The sequence below is a fragment of the Larus michahellis genome, chromosome 2 (assembly GCF_964199755.1).
Source record: "Larus michahellis chromosome 2, bLarMic1.1, whole genome shotgun sequence".
Taxonomy (NCBI): Eukaryota; Metazoa; Chordata; class Aves; order Charadriiformes; family Laridae; genus Larus; species Larus michahellis.
In genome coordinates, this window is record NC_133897.1 from 49,807,966 (window position 1) to 49,825,875 (window position 17,910).

Here is a 17,910-nt window from a genome sequence, read left to right on the forward strand (position 1 = left end):
AAATGTTATCATTTAAATCACAGGCCAAAACCTAAGGGAAACTTGCTTCATTCCAAGAGCAGCCAGAGGCACAGTATCAGAAACGAGTGTCACACAGAAGCTGTGTTTGTGTTGTATATGACGAAGTACTAAATAAACCTAGGAGAGAGATGTTAGGCAGAGAACTCTGGCAGCAGTTAGTTGCTACTCCTCTTTTCAATTTGCCATTTATACATAAAAAGGGTAGTTTAAACAAATACACTGTCAAAATACATTGAGTATCAGGTTATTCGCCATTACAGGAGCAATATTATACTTACTGAGGCAGCAATGAATCTCTAATGAGAGACAGAAGCTTGCTGTTCGAGTCGAGGCTCTCCCCTTTCTCCTCAGCCATGACCTCATGGCTTAAAAGCAGTGATGTGGTTTCCGAGAGCAACTGCAAGCTGAAGAGTCTCCATTCCACTTGAAAATAAAGGTGCCAAGAATGTGACCACACTGAAGTCTAATTAAAACAAAATGTGGAATTCATGGAAACTGTAGTTGATGTGGCCATATTACTTACCATTCTGACTGTCGACCAAAGAAACTAGTGGTGGGAGGATACAGTCTTCAACCTAAAACACAGAATTAGAAAGATCTGGGTTAGATTATTCACAGGGGAAAAACATAGAACACAGATACACTATCATCTATGTTTATTCCACTGCTAAAGCCCGTAATCAAAGAGACGAATAATCATGGAAATTCATCCATAATCACACTTATAAAGCCACCAAGCTCACTTTTCTCTGGTAAGCTGTCATAAAGTTACAGACTGTAATGTACTTTTATATAGAAAAAAAACAGTGACTTTGGTATAATTCATTAAGAGTGAATTTTAATTTAAAATACATAATTCAGTGCAGATGTAAGATACTAAGAAAAAAGAGTATTAGAATACCTATTAATCCTGATGCTTTAATCCATAAACTAATCACTGAACAGAGTTCAGAAGAAACGTCCTTCTAAAACAAACCTGCACAGAACTAAAATACATCCGGAAAGATGTGCTACCTCTACTACGTCTAATGAAATATCCTTAAGCTTAGTAGAGAGTCTTGATAAAATTTTTACTTCTCCCATTCTGGTAATAGAGAGTCTTCCATTAAAATTTAAATTTACAGACTTAAGATTTGAACTATGAAAAAAAAAATTCCAGTCATGTTTTATTGTCCATGAGTATATTGTTACAGATTAATCATCTGTCACAGGACTAGACAGTTTAGTTCCATCTGAAATCAATTTATGGCAACCTAGCGCATAACACAGTTTTCTAAATGTAATATTACAAAAACAGTGTATTGTTAGTATTCTCTATAAGAGAATGAATTGATAAGTCTTAAATCATTGGTAAAATACAATTTATTTAGATAGGACATGGTTTGTTTTTAGGGAGAAGATGGATGTGCAGCCCTGCAATTTTTAAGTATGCATCACGGATACACACCTTGCCCTTTATTTATACAAATAAAATTACTGTGTAAGTTCTCACTACTCTGTGGACAGGATTTGGTGTAACAAGACTGCATTATAATCCCCCATGGGTTTTCTTTTAGTGGTTAATAGTAAAAAATAGAATTTCTCTAGATTTATGCAGCTACTATTAAGAAACATCTATAGAAGCTGAAAATATATATGAAAAGGGGTCACTAAATGAAGTTAGCGTTTAGTCAGCAAAACTACAATTAGCAACTATTTCATTGTTAGTTGATTGTCTCTGTTAAATGAATCTCTGTCATTAGGGGATTCATTTAGCCTAGCATGTTTTCACTTCTGAAAAAATTACTAAAAGATACCTTTGTTACATGCTTTCAATAAAAAAGATAAAGGACTCCGCTTGAGATATGGAAGTCAAACTACTCTTGCAAGTACAAATAGCCTTTACGCCTATATAGATAATGCTATATATTATAGATGTAGTGACCTTTGTAACACTTTATAATTTTGAAACTTCATCGTCTTTTCAGTTAATATGCAATAAGATAAATAATAAAACTACATTTCTCTACAACAACTCCATTAGTGCAGGTTTCTACACTGTTCTACAAATGGTAATTTATCAGCCATAACATACCTGTGAGGCAGGATAAAAAATGTATGTACTTAAGGTCTTTCAGTCCAAAAAAACAGTTCAAGCTACTGCAATGCTTCTCAAACGAAGAGGCACATTTAAGCGGTAAATTAAAGGTGTAAGAAAGAAATGAGGCAAGAAAGCAGCTCTCGATTTTCTGAAGCAACATAGGCAGTCAGAATATTATGAATCACTCAGCAGCAGCATTGACTCAGACTGATACTGATTAAGATGGCAGTATGATGCAACTTCAATTTCTAAAACTTCAAATATTTTTTCACTTTATTCTAGTATTAACAGTAATCTTTCCACATTAGCGAATGTCATTAAGCCAGTCATAACTCTTTTCTAAATAAATATATTTTAAACTGTCCATGTAAAGAAGATTCTTTAGGTCTTCAATAATTGTGGTAGCTTTTTATGACCTTTTTCTAACATGAACCTTGATTTTGGCAAACAAACTGTTTAGAAATGAATTCTCCATAGCAGTTGTTTGCCTCGTGCCCGTTCAATCTGGTGGGGAGATCAACTTAATGAAGCACTAATCCTACGGAAAATTATTTTGTGACACAAGAGCATATCAGAATGCACACACTGAAGGGAGAAGCAAATATAAAATTGTACATGAACCTTAAATCAGATACTTCCTAACTCTGCAACCGTGATACCCTAAATATCCTGATACCCCGTTCATGATAAATCCCTAACTGCACAAAGCTACCATTGTGTAATTCTGTAATGATGGCATTCAAGGGCTATGCTGACACAACTGTGCTGTTATCGATACCCAAAAAAGCAATGAAATACTAGAAACTTCCATATGCACCACATTCACAGCTCCCAGCTATAATACGTATGTACAGGACCAAACAAAAATGTAGCTCAAACCTGGTATTCCTGTTTCTGGCAATTGGAAAGGAGAAGAAAAAGAGTAGGAGAAATAGACCAAGCACAAAGCACAAGTCTAGCTTCTAGTAAGTTAAGTCTTGAGTTAAGAAACTTCCTAAACTGATGCTGTATCTGTATTTTTACATTTAATAATGCATATTAGCGTTTTCTCCCATATATTTGCCCAATCCTATCTTAAATTTATTCATACTTTTAGCACGTGCAATACTTACAGCACTGAATGCCACATTTCAATTATGCCTTATGAAAGGGCACTTCCTTGTTTATTTTAAAGCAGCTAACTTGATACCCACTTATTCTTATTTTATGAAAACCACGAATAATTATTCCCAATTCATTTTTCCCATGCCATTCCTAATTTTGTACTCTAAAGTCTTTTGTTTCCAAGCTGAAGTTCTTATCTACTCAGTTCCTCCTTGCATCATCAAGCTGTACTTGTTAAGCTTCATCCTCTCAGAGTGAATGACCACAACTGCATTCAGTATTCAAGGCTTGAGGGCACCATGGACCTACCCTGGCATAGTGATGTTTTCTGCTTTTTTGTCTGATCTTTTACCAGTCATTTCTAATAATCTAGTTGTCTTTCTGATTACTGCTGAGTATAAAGCTATCATTTTCATAGAAAAACAATGCTAAAAGATCTCCAGAACAGCAACAAGTAGTGTAGAGCCTGACACTGCATACGCATAGTTGGAATGATTTTCCCCATGTGCATCGCTTGACGCTTATCAGTATTGAATTGCATGTCATTTTATTGTCCTTTCACTCAATATCTTGAAACCTTCTGCAACTCTTCTGTCAGTTTTAATTTTCACTACTGTGAATAATTTAGTGTCATCAGTCAGTTCTGTCACCTCCCTATTCATTCCCTTCTCTGGATTAGTTATAAATAGCACATGTTGCAACACAGATCTTTGTAAGGCACCATTCTTAATACACCTACATTTTTTAAAACTGATCTCTATTCTCTACCTAGTAAATTTTAACTACTTAGAAGAAGTTGATCTATCAGAAGGTAAGAGGGAAGGGCCACTGATGGATTTGAAGAGCCTTTGAGCATGACTTTTTCAAAAACTTTTTGTAAATCCAAGTATACTAACCAGAACATCTGTCTCCATAACGTTCACCGATTTCTGCAAGGGAAGCTCTACTAGTGAGGTACGAACACTCAGCAAAAGCTGTACTCACTTTTCTACAGTATTCTATTACTCACAAAAATCAGATCTTTTGAAAACTAGGCAAAAATTTTATAGAAATTCTTCTGCAAAGTCTGTATGTTACTTTAACCCTCAAAGGAGTACGACAGACAAGCCACAGTTTCAGAGCTTAACTAAGCATTCACCAACTACTGGGAGGGGCCTGAAAGAGAAAACTGTAATTTTAGTCCTTCTCTGCTTGTCTCCACTCTTCAGGAGATGTCTGTCTCTCTGTTCAGGGGCACTGAGGTGCCCACCTGCTGGCCCAACAGGGAGTCATGAGAAGTACGCTGCCTTCTGGGAGCTAAGGTCCAAGATGTTGCCAAGAGGGTGCCACAACTTGTCAAGAGCACAAAGTACTTAAAGCCTGGTCCAGTAGCATTTGTATACCACGCTGTTCTCAAGCGAAAATCAGGCTCCAGAATTAAACTTACATAAAGAAACTATGCTATCCATTCCATGCAGCTATCATATCCAAGGTTTACTTCCAGACATTTTTCTAGAGGTATCTGGTTCTTTTCAGTATGCATATGTTTAACTTACAACCACTGACAAGTATCTTCTCCTTATCCACCATTCAAAGCAGAACATACCAAAGCAAAGACCATCAGCTCCCAAATCCTTTTTTTCTAGTCTCATGTAAGATCCCTGACATCCAACATCACCTTGACACTTATTCTCATTAAAATTCTACATACAAAGTTATCGCTGAAAGTGACCATGGAATTAAGATCATGCTGCCTTCAAGTTTCTTAAAAGCATTTGCTGGGGGCACAACATGTTCCTCAGTGTTTTAATATTGTCAGTAATCTCTCAGAATGTAATAGAAAAAATAATCTAATGCATGTTAGAATGAATTGGGGAGAAGGATGACATTTCTGTAATTATTTTTTTTTTTTAAGAATCTTCAGAACTTCAGAATCTTCATTGAGTTTGGGTTGGTTTTTTTTCCTTACTTCTGGAAGGGACAGCACTGATTGACTGACTCAATATGTCAATTACTACAGAACTGGTATCACAAAAAAGTCTCATGTCATGTGGATTAGCTTACTGGACAGAAAGCCACATGGGGTGTAGAATTTTAATCTACTTGGAAAGTGAAAGTGATTGAAGAAATGCTGTATAATATGTTCATATAGTCATACCGTACACTGACAAAATTAAGGTGTCAGTGGTTAGATCAGAACAGCCCGTGAATGAAGAACATCACTGATGATGAATCAAGAAAAGACTAAGATGAGCAGGAAAAAAGCACTTGCAGAAGTTTCTAAACCTTGTGTTGTCATCTTTGGTGAAAATAATAACTCTTATATTGTCAACCAGTAGATTTCCATGTCATACTGCTTTTCCCTTGACTTCCCATCAAGCAACTCATCATGTTCAGGAGGCTTTTATTTTAATTTGATTTTTAAAAATAAGTTTTAAAACCTTGAGGAGGAGAATCACTGCTGACAACTTTTGCTTCAACCAGAGAAGAACTGTCATGCTTTGGGTAAAAGATCATCTGTGCAGTATACAGATAATTTTTGGGAGCTAGTTAGGGTATAGAAAGTTCCCACTGGAACTGCCTGCCATCATGAACCTCATCACCGCTCAAAGTGCTCTGAATTAGCATACGGCCTTTTTTCCAACAAATAAATATACTTAACAGAGAAAAGAAAAATGCAAATGATACAGTCAGCACAGAATTCTTCCAGTTAATTTAATCTAAACCTTTACCAAAATTTTAAAATAAATATTGTTATAACATTTATTATCTGAACTTAATTAATATTTTTCCATTTTAGGTATGTGGAGGAAACAGGCAGTTCGACTTGTGTCAGTTTAAGAAATAGGGGGTTATATTCCACTCCAGTCTACAGAGACTCTTTTTGATGGCCTTCATCATCATATTTGCACACCTGAAAAATCTACAGTTTTGTCAAAATTTGCCGAGTCACACTTACTGTTAATGTGCTACTTTGTATCTTGTAAAATGCTCAAAACTGCATGCAAAATTAAACGACTGCTTACTACTAGCTTTCATTTGAGCACTTTCAATTAATTTCCCCTGACTTTATCACACTTAGAAGTATTTAATACAGTATCTAATACAGAAATTAATCTCCTCACTGACTGACTCTGGGTTGATGGTAATCAGAAATTTGATCCCCAAAAAAATCAATTTATTCAATTTCTTTGTTTCAGGTGCAAATACAAAGGCAAATCAAACATGAACTAAAACCCAGAACAAGCAATTCTTTTCTTCTCAAAGTGGAAAAGAACCTGAAATGTTGCTCTTAAATTCCTATTAACTTACCCAATTTCCATTGCGGCTAAACTAAAACCAGAACAGAACTGAACAACTTCCTGGTTCTGCTTGTTTAATATAACCTCACTTTTTATTAAATTCATTAAACTTTATTAGAAATGCATTTAATTTCTGATTAGAAACTTTAAATTGCGTTACAGTTGTAGTGGAAAAAATGCATTCTCTGAATAAGACTTTGGCCTTCCCCTCAACCTCTCCAAAAAACGCTGTCTGTAACCAACTTCGTCTAAATGAGCAATCCAGGCTTCAGAGATCAGCCTAGGATACGCATTCCCCTCCAGTAAAAGAGTTTCCTATTAACAACTGTTATACTAAAATATTGATCTGGAAGCTCGAACATGTCTTGCTTCAACTTTTTAAAAAAGCACCAAGTTCCACTGGGTGCTGGCATTTATATTCATAGATTCCAGTCATGCTCAGCGAGCAGCAATTAGAAGATATCCCTTGAGTAACAGCAATTCTAAAAATATTCTGTATGCATCATAGAAGATGAAGTACCACTTTCTGCTAAAGTAATGTATGCTGTACATTCAAGTATAATTAGCACACTAGACTTCGTAAATAGTATTAAACTAATTACTGTTTGCACCACTAGTGGCAGATGTGGTTAGAGATTATTAATTACAGTGGACAATTTCTTGAATTTAACATACCAAATAGAAGGCAATTTCTCCACTTTATTTTGTATCTGAATGGCTACACATTGAGTGTCAGGAGGGCTCTTTTGAATTAGGAAGAACTGTTACTTATGAAAATGAGCAAGTGAAGTAATAGATTTTATTTTCTGTGAAAAAAAGCAGTTCATTGACAAGGATATAATTATTTTTAGTTAATAAATTTGAATATATACCTATTCCAAATCAGGGAAACTATTCTACAGAAGTTCTATGTGTCATAAATTTACAAGCACTGGACACGCAGGAAGTTTTTTCTCCAGCTACATAAGGTTAACCCATTTGTTCAGATGGATTTTATATAAACATCTAAAACTTTCAACATATGTGATGAAGTAAACTGTTCCCCAGAAATTTACACACTTAAATAAAACTCACCTACTGGTAGCCAGGGGTTACTTAAAAGAGAGTAGAATAGTCATTCCCTGGCTTCAATATAACGTTCTGCTGAATGTGGGGATGGGAGTAGGGGAAAAAGGGTTGCAAAAGGGAGCTGTCTCCTTGGTGCTATTTTTTCAGGGAAGAAAAACCCAGACCATTAAAGTTTAAACAGCTAGGGGAATTTTATTTCATGTACTGATACAAGGTATTGCAATTTCAGTAAATGTTGATGGACCTCCATAAAAAATGGTACATATTTCTGTCAACATAAGACACACTGATAACCCACAGAAGTAAAATAACTATTTTTAAAAACTGAGGTGATTCTAGAATGATACAGTCATCATACAGTGACTTGCAGGCTGACAGGCATGTAAGGAGATACCAATAGGTATTCATACCTCACCTACATTTACATTTCTTTTCTAGAACATCCTTTGCCATATTGAACCGAACTGTTTAATTCTGTACTATTCCCCCTCTGACTATTAATTGGTTAGATCTTTGTGCATAAGGACCATTTTCTTGAATAACACTCTTTTGTGAGCATTAATGAAAATTAACATTAAACTTATTTAAATTGTTATTTATATTTTATTTATATTTTCATTAATTTTAATATTTTCCCTTATTAAGGCTTTAAAATCTAAATACTCAACTAACACACACACCCCAAATAGGATTCAGTTTCTAAAAAAACAATTTCTAAGATCACCCATTCTTTCCAGCACAACCCCTAAGATCATTAATTCTTATGAATTTATCAATCTGCTAGTGCCTTTCTTGATTTAAGTGCTATACTGAATTCAAATACAAACACATAAATTTCTATTTGAATTAAATGGTCACCCCAGTAAGTACGGTGAGTTACCCTTTTGGTAGGAATTCAGGCACAAAGGTGCACTGGTACAGGTTATGCCGACTTGGCAATTACTGATTCAAGCATTCCAATCTACTGATTTGCTGACAACTATTTCACAACATAACTGTTCTGGCTTCAGCTAGCTTAACTCAAAGTAAATCATTTAACAAAAAAACTTCAAAGAAAACAAATCTTTAGTGATGTAAGAAGCTTACAGTATGTGGGTTTGGTAATTGTAATGCAATTTTTAGTAGGCAATCTGTTATACTTAAACAAAACCCCCACCACAACTGCTACAAACTGTTACTCTTGATGATGATCTCATCAGGAAGAGTATTGATGGAATGGGATCTTCAAACCCTCAGAGGTGGTCTTTCCAAGCTATGTTAAAAGTATAATGACAAATGAAGTGGTGAAATTTTCACTAATATATAGCAACACACTTGCCTTGAGGCTGAAGAAAGACTTAGAGAATCAAGCGTTACATTTACAAGAAAATCACTTTAAGAACTGCTATTTCTAAACTTTAAGCCCTTCTCATTCTCCCTCTAACATCTCAACTAAATATGGTAAACAGAGGCTAGATGCCTTGCTGCTTCTTTAAAAATAAATCTCTCTATAAACAATAAGGATTTTTCCTGTGAAATAGAACCATAACACATTTTCAGCCATAATTTAAACAGTTTTTAAATCTTCAAAACATTCTATTATCAATGGAATTAGGCCAATTAGCCTGCGACTATTTAACCTGTTGTCAGACTTACAGTCAAGCGATGGGCTGTCAACAAGACAGGATGCTGTGTTACTGCTTCAAAGGTTGATAAAGTGGTCTTAATCAATTCTTCTGATGCAGCTTGCCCTATTAGTAAAAATCATTGTATTTCTTTATAAAATACAACAATTATAAAGCCTACTTATTAAAGTACAGCAATATCATAGGTTACCTTACCTATTGCTCCATCCAAGTTTGTTTCTCCTGAATCTATTGATCTGATAAAATTCTACAGAAGAGGAGGCATTTGTGTTAAAACATTTTAGAAACAAAATTTAAGAAGCATAATCACTGAATAATTACAACATGAAATTCTTTCAGTGCCTGTGTAAATACAAAATGTTAATGCACCTACATTATGAAATACTGTCATAATAATTAAGATAGGAAAGACTGAAAGCATTCATGATCTATCTGTTATGAAATAATTTTACAAGTCTGTAATGCTGCTGGACACTTAAATGTAGAGTACGGTAAGGACTATTACTCTCACTAATGTCAGGAATTATAACATTTCCAGCTAAATAGACAGTAATTAAATGTCTTTATTGTTAACAGAAAACTAAGTTCTAAGAAGACTTTGAACTATCTTGAACTCGGCTGAATTAAAATAACTCACTAAAAAGACAAAAGACCCTCCAGAACATGCAATTTTCTGTTATTTGTACCATCTTTTTGATCTCCCTGCATACTACACAGGCTATGAATACAGTTACACACAGGAGAACATACAAAAATGCATAACTTCTATTAAAAATCACCTAAATTAGTCATCATCTTGAGAAACAGGGACAATGAAATATTAATAATCTGGGTTAGGTAAATACTGTACAATAAGACGCATAGCTGTTTATTTCATAGGGGATGCAAAAGATGTCTTATTAACATTTGCTAAAGAAGGAAAAAAATGCAGCAGAACTTATAGTATGCTCTTTTTTTACTAATGCAGCATTTAATACACAGAGAATTTACCATGGATAAACAGCTTTCTCGTTTTCAATTTGCATACATATCTATTTATTTATATGATATAAATAATTTAGCAAATGACATTTGGTTTATATTTCACTATCAATTATAATTTTGTTATTATATATTAAATTGGCAGAAGTGTTTACATGAGTTATCTTTTTCTCAGTATGTAAGAAACACCTGAAGGATTCTTCTCGAATCAGAAATACAGTAAGAAACTAATTGTATGTTTCATAATTCAAATGCATCTCAGGGGCAGTCATAAAAAACAACTGCTTCTACAAAAAAACACAGTTATTTTATCTTCCTGATCATTTGAAGAAAATTACTAGTTATCATCTAATAAACTCATTTTGGAAGAGAGTAAATTATTTTGGTTGCTCATTTAAGACAGTTTGACACCTAACCATAGTCTCAAGACCAGTTTAGGAAAATTAATATAGTTGGTGCAAAAATTGTTTTGGCTACTAATAAAATTAAGGAAATAAGCATGTTAGAAACACAACAAGAAGATGTGTTTATACAAAAAGCCCAACTATCTCGGGTTTTTTAAGCAATGAAGAGGAATGGTGTGTGTATTCCTCTGCAGGCAAGTCTGTGCCCTGTGCACTCCCCTAGGAGCCTACTATTAGCTGTGCCTTTGGGGCAGAGAGTGTCCTCCTCCATGTATTTCTGTTCACAGCTGAAAACATGAAAGGACTGTCCCGACTCCTTCTCAATTTCTTTGCACAACGCTACTGAAAATTACAGTGATGATGGAAATAACTTCAAAGCAACAAGAAAAAAAAATTCTCAATGAACAACAGTTACAGAAAAATAACTATTCTTTTCCTTCCAGATACAAAGTACACATCTTTGCGCTCCTAATCATTTCTTATTGTTAAGAATAAGATTTTTGAATAAAACAGAAAACAAAAAAAAAAACCAAACACCAAAACCTGAACAACTGACTTGTTGAAGCCTTAGAGGCCTCAATTATAGCACTGTACTTTGAAAAGGTAGAAGCTGATGATTGAATGTCCCTTTATTGATGTCAGTGGGAATGTTGCTAAACAAAATTCCAGAGTAGAAAGTTGCCTCGTACAATGGTTAGTTACTCTTCCAGAAGTAACTACATTAGTCATATCATAACACAGTTATAGAAAATGGATTCAAATTTGATAATATTTTTTCAGATATACTACTTCCTCTCCCTTTTCTATGTTAAATTGAAATAGCATGTGTAAGTTCCTGAATTGCCTTGCTCGATGGAGACAGAAGGACAAGATGTAGGAAATATTCAGTAAAGTAACGTTTCCCTCCCTGATCTGAGAGGAAAGCTGTGCTAGTATAACTAGCCTGACTTCCTCAGTCAGTAGTTCAAGCAAGCTGGAGTAACATCACAAGAAAACTTACATTGTACCTGGTCTGCTGTACCTATAGTGTTGACAGAAGAATTTCACCTTCTAGAAGGTTTATCCAAAACCATTAATAAATCTACTGCCTAGTTACAAATGCCTCAAAGACATAAAAGGCTTTGTAATTCAACATCTATGAGTTTAAAATTTTTTTCTTCATTGCAATGCTAATTTTTGTACAAATATTTTAGTAGAGCTAAATTAAACAAACATTTTCTAGGAATCACGAGTCAAAGAAGAAAAAGGGAATCTGAACAGTAAACTTTAATCAAGCTGTTTGTGGTGACTTCATGCCTTTGTGGAAGTAAATACCTAGTTGTCATTTATGAACCCATGTACTTAAAAAGTATTTGTTTAACTCTGATTCGCAACTTCTGAAAATGTTTTTTTCTCATTTAGCATAAACAACTGTTTTCATACAAGGAGATTACATTACAACAGTACAACCTCATTTTTGCTATGCTATCCTATGGCACAGTTAAAAATCTCATTTACTATTGCTAATATCATCAATAGGATGTAGATGTTTACATGAGATAATAGAGCTTACAATACTCAGCGTTTCATCAACTAAATACAGTATAAAAGTACTGGCAAGAAGAAAAAGGCAACAAAAGGAAAGATTACCTTAAATGTATTATTTCTTAAATTTCTCCCTCCGATTTATAAATATAATGTAATTTTATTACATGAAAACAATTCCCAAAATTTTATGCATATGTATATTTTGTAAACAATATTTAACTTAGATGGTTATACTTACAAGTAAGGTGCCGTAGTTGAAAAGAAACTCCTCTGTGACTATCTGGGAACGAAATACCTATTTGAATTAACCAAAAGTTGGAAAAATTGTATTAAATGTGTATCTTATAACCAGAAAAATTAAAACATGTGTTTCACAGTCATGTTAAAAAAGAGGACAAAATATGTATTTGCTTCTATCACTAGAGTTGTCTTACAATGTGCAAAAATAAGGCTTACAACTTTAATGCAGTTACATAGCTAGAATACTCATCAACATATCTACACATTAATAAAAGTTCTATTTTATCAATTCTGATCATGATCAGCAGAAATTAGATTTTGGGAAACTGCAAGAGTTTGTCCTTTGTGTAACAATTTTGGGGAAAAAAAATAATAAAAATCTACCTGGGATGTTACAAGATGAAGCACTACAGGCATCATAGGAAGGCACATCTTCAGCTGTTTGGCCTGAACTGTTGATGGGTGTTTGCGTCCAGAGACATTAGTTAAGGCAGTGAGAATGTCACCTACAGAAAACATTTCAGAGTGATCTAACATAATTGCTTTACTAAACAACAACAAATGACAAATAAAACAACTCTCTTCCAGTATCCTCTGTTCAATCCCATCTCCTCCCTCCTGCCTAAAGCAGTGTTTATGCGACTACAGGACAAATCAGGTTGATCCAGCACTTTACTGTTCTAGCTCAGTGTTCAGCCAGGCCAATTTCCTGCTCTGGCTACAGGGACAGGCACGCAAATGTGACCTCTGGCAAAATGGTGAGGATAGAAATATAAGGCAGGTGTAGAAGCAAAGATGAAATTACCCTTCTTGGCAGGGTGGACTTATGCTGGCTTTAGGTGGCTACATACGCATGGAATTACACTCTTGAAATTCCGTGGATGCAGTTCTTTTTCCAGTGAAATAAAAAGCAAAATTTTCATGACTTCCAGCTGAATTCACCATGATTAGTGGGTGACATAATGCTCAAGCAGTATGTTTTTCCTGCAGCATAGTACCACTAGAAGAAAGAAACAAACATCCTCCTCGACCCGCTTCCAAAAGATCCCTCCACCAGCCATGCACACATTCTCATACACAAGTTTAACAACGGTGCAAGTGACCTACAGCAACAGGAATTCTCACATTCTCATAAAAGAGGTAGCAGCAGGTCAATGAGAGAACTTAGTCGCTTCCATAACAAACCTCTAGACACAATAATGAGGGAAGAAAATTTTAACTCCAATAATGAAAATTATACTTCAAACTTCAGAAGAGTCATACAAAAACCAAGGAACACTATGCTAAATTTGTGTTACACCAACTATTATCTCAGAAAAGCGAGACCTCTTCTGCATGGGATAAAGTACAGAAGCAGCAGGAGAAAAGTCATGACTCATATGCAAAGAAGGAAAATTCTGTTCCTATACCCTGAAAATATTAAAAGCCAAATCCTGTCCTGAAAGAACACTTAGTATATTTTTTTTCCCTAATGAGAGAGCTGCACAAAACTGTAAAAGGGAAATCACTTAGACATTAAACAAATAAAGGACAGGATTTGATATTTTATACAATTTTCATGCCAGAAAAGGCCCTTCCTTTCAGAGTAAGTCACAGAGTTTATTCATGTTGAATACCAATGCTTTTCTTCTGCTCCCATGGAGTTCAATTTTCAACATAAGCAGAAATGACAGAGCCTGGCACTAAACTAGGCTGTAAAAATACGTAGCCTTAAAGATTTGACTCGTTCTATAATACACTGCTCAAGAAAAATAAAGCATTGCCTAAAACTCTCCAAATACATGAACCGAAATATTGCTTTTTCTTCAACACACTTTTGTTTTGAATTACTCACAATACTGTAATTCAACAAGACCCCTCTGTGGTTAGCAACAAATAATTTACTGAACAATCTACTCTCTTTCTACGTTTTAAGGCCTATATAATCATCACATTTGCCAATTTTGCAGTTGATAAATAGGTTGATATCGTTCCTTTACTTTTTATGATGATATAAGCAACAATAAGCATGATCTAAGCAATTTATATCTACTTCCTATAAAATACATTAAATAGTATAAAAGCAGAAATAAAATTACTTTCTTATTACAACAACTGAAAACTTTTAAAATTATCCACAAGATTAACCATTTATTTCATTTGTTTAAATGTATCTTTGAAGCCAATTTCTCCAACGTGTTAATCTATTTGGTTTATAGCTACATCTGGTGGAAGAAGATGGGATCAGTAAGGAGCTTACATAAATGCATATTAAAAAAGCCAGCAAGGATTAATTCTAAATCAAGAGTTAAACTGCTTTTAACTGTTCCAGTTTGCAAATCTGGTTATTTTTCTTAGAAGCCCATAGCTTTTACCTCCTCAAGAAGGACATTTTCCTTCGTCATACTCACAGCAATAAAAAGAAAAGGCCTTCTGTCAAATGTGGACAAATATGGATAGATAGCTTAATCTTAATAAAAACAACCAACACACAAATCTAGCTTGGAAAGGAAAACAAAGTATAAAAATTATGCTTGATACATCAGGTGTTAATAATGCATTGAATTTGCACATCAGTAGTAAAAAATCCCCACAGAATACATGTTAAAGCAATTGACAGTTTATGTGTTATAAAGATAGTAACTATATATTTGATGTATAGTACTTTCAGGTTCTGAGGCAATATCAGGGCCTACTATATTAGTTACATAAAGTGCATACAGACAGTAGGAGGTGAATTTCTGCCTCAAACATTTATGGTCTAAGACTTACATGCCCTGAAATATAGCCAATATGTGAACTTGATATTTAGTTAGAAAAATGTTCAGGTATTTGCAGCAAGGCAAAAATTTGCATTGTCATAGGAAATTTCTTTTAAAATAGCAGCATGACATTTAGGTCTACTGAGCTTTGCAGTGCTACCATTTCATTTTCAATATTCTGGCGATAATGTAGAGAAGATGAAAAATAAATCAGGTATCATCTCATCAGAAAATAATTTTATGAAAAAAATGTTTTATCATTTAATGACAAAGCACACACAGTCAGGGTTGGTTTTGCGCCCTTTCTTTTCTTGAATACTAACAGCATTTTCTTCCCTGTCTTCCTATTTAGTTTTCTTACTCTATTCTGTGGGAGATCTCACACGCCAGAAGTTTTAATAAGAATTTTAATGACAATTCATACTGGCCACACCAATCTCATACTTTCTCCTTCTTTCCTCCTTGTCTCCTTCTTCCTCCCTTCTCCCTCTTTCCTTCCCTCCCCCTCTCTTTCTCCATGTCGTCTTCCCCTCTGCCCTTCCCTCCACTCAGTTCCTTCCCTTCTCCCCCCCCTCCTCTTTGCTTCCTTTTCTTCCTACCCTCCTCTCTTCACTTCCTCTCTTCCGCCTCCTCCCACTTCCCTTCCCTCTTCGTCCCTTTCCTCCCTAACTCCCTTCACTTCTTCCCTTTCTTTCTTCACTTCCTCCTAATTAACTTTTTCAAACAAAAGCCTCATCTTTCCTCATAAAACATACAGCACAGCTTTTTCAAGGAAAGACAATCCCACCACTCGTACTCATCTAGGGTAATTTCTGTGACATTTCTTTATTCAATATCAACTCTATGTTCAAATTTCACCAACAGATCCTCCATAATTTTTCAAGATTTTATCCATTGCTTTTGTACAAATGGCCAAAATTCTCATCCTGTTTCATCACCTTCTCTTAACTGAATCCACAGACTCTTGAGCTAATTTCTTTCTACTACAGTTTCTTCTCTGGTAGCCCAGTGAGTCCAAATTATGCCCTACAATTTGCAGGTTTTGTCCTATATGTGTGCATGCCTTTCTCTGTTCCTTCTGCAAGTCCCCTCTTCCCCAGTATGTCAAGTATCCAACTATGACAAGTTTGAGCATATTCTGTGATGACAGGACTTTAGCTGCTATGTATGCTTAGGCATATACGTTCAAAGAACATATATGAATAGCACAAAGTTCAAAGTAGCTTTTTATCATTCCAAAGGCTCAAATACTAGTGAAATTTGAGCAGATATTCACAAGATTGTCCAAACCAAATGCATATCCTTGGCACAAAAGCTACTTTGCTGAAACTTCAAGTCCTTATTCCTAAGTATAAGGGAGGGGCTTAAGTAGCACTGATGTTCTCTCAGAGAAAATCCTTCCATCTTTCTTATGCGTGAGCAAATCGGTTTCAGACATCTAGAACAACTGAAGTATCTAGGCTGAAATTTTCCAGAAAAAAATTTCCTGAAGCAAATACTCAACATATAAGTTTCAGTGTAAGTGATTAACACGCACTCACAGATATGCCCTGTTGCATCTCTCCTAGCTCTGCGCTTTATGAGGCAAATTTACTCTCAGGTTTTGCAATGTTTGGAATATCTTTAGTACATTGATAAAACTTCTTGTACACTTGGGCCTCATTCCTGACTGAGTTGATAGGGCTTAGCATTCAACAAATACAAAACATTAATACAGGAAATCATACATTCCAATACAAAATATCTGATCATGACATAACTAAGAAACTTCATGAAGCTGGCACCATGCAAACTTTACTTAATCAGACAATAGAATCTTTCCACCTGTACATGCAAGGAGATATTTTTTTCTCGAGGGATTAAGCAAAGGTAAGATTTGTTCAGTTAACCAACTGAATTTACCTAGAATTCCTGGCAGCTCCCGCACAATGTGATAGATGAGAAGATCCAGGCATTTTGACAGGTATTCACTGCCGCCTTGCTGCACTTTTCCTGGTGTGGTCTTTCTGCTGTCTCTTTCAATATACATCACGAGTCTACATTTAAGCAAGTGCAAAACATTACCTCTCATAACAAAAAAATGACACCATATCTCAAAAATACTACTGAACCAGACATTTCTAGTATCTGTGGTTACAATCAAGATGATACATTAGCTTTGGCTCTGTAATTTTGTTGAGATTTTAGACTTTCCTTTCAAATAAATAGATTTTTAAAATACCACAAATTACTAAGTCAAGGAATGAAGAGGAAAGAAACCTTAAGCTACCATAAGTAAGTACAACTCTACTAGTTTAAACAAATATACGATGCTAACATAAGGAGCGAATCCCACTGCAGACTTAGAGAGACTAATTTTAAAATCCACTTCATTTTGAAATATATGAGCAATCTGAGCAAAAGACTAAAGACATTAATTTTCAACATATAGGAATTCCAAAAGCAAGAATAATTTAGGTCAATGTAACAAGAGATCAATCTTTCAGTCAAGAAGAATCATAATACAGCCTATCAAAATGTTAGCACTAGTTAGAATGACCATATTGAAAGAGATAAAAGTCCAAACTAGCCTTACATCCTTTCTCTAGAAATCTAGTGTTCAAGATTCCTAAAGACAAACTCAATGCTTACATTCTAACTGGTAAGTGCTCTGTAGCTACGCTGTTCTGCAGAATTACACTTCTCACAGTAAACTATGGTAAGTGATTTATCAGCCATTGGCTAACTTACAAGAGATTGTTTTATTAATGCACCTGTAACACAATGCTTCAGGCGATATTTTAAAATGCTCATTCGAATAGACAGAAGGGCCAGATTCCCCTTTAGGGGCATAATATT

At 34.9% G+C, this 17,910-nt stretch overlaps 1 protein-coding gene across 12 annotated transcripts in view; it reads right to left on the reverse strand.

The window, feature by feature from the left end:
- The window catches only part of ULK4 (unc-51 like kinase 4), a 248,934-nt gene that overhangs the window by 154,613 nt on the left and 76,411 nt on the right, over positions 1-17,910 (reverse strand). For all 12 annotated transcript variants that reach the window (XR_012585552.1, XR_012585549.1, XR_012585551.1 and 9 more), the window contains 7 exons: positions 16,975-17,108; positions 12,716-12,837; positions 12,330-12,386; positions 9,375-9,426; positions 9,190-9,284; positions 545-596; positions 300-444 (listed from right to left, as the gene is read on the reverse strand). Coding sequence is in view for 9 of the 12 variants with exons in the window: in XM_074575248.1 (XP_074431349.1) it covers positions 300-444; positions 545-596; positions 9,190-9,284; positions 9,375-9,426; positions 12,330-12,386; positions 12,716-12,837; positions 16,975-17,108 (657 nt within the window). In the remaining 3 variants the exon portion in view is untranslated. The remainder of the gene's footprint in view (positions 1-299; positions 445-544; positions 597-9,189; positions 9,285-9,374; positions 9,427-12,329; positions 12,387-12,715; positions 12,838-16,974; positions 17,109-17,910) is intronic.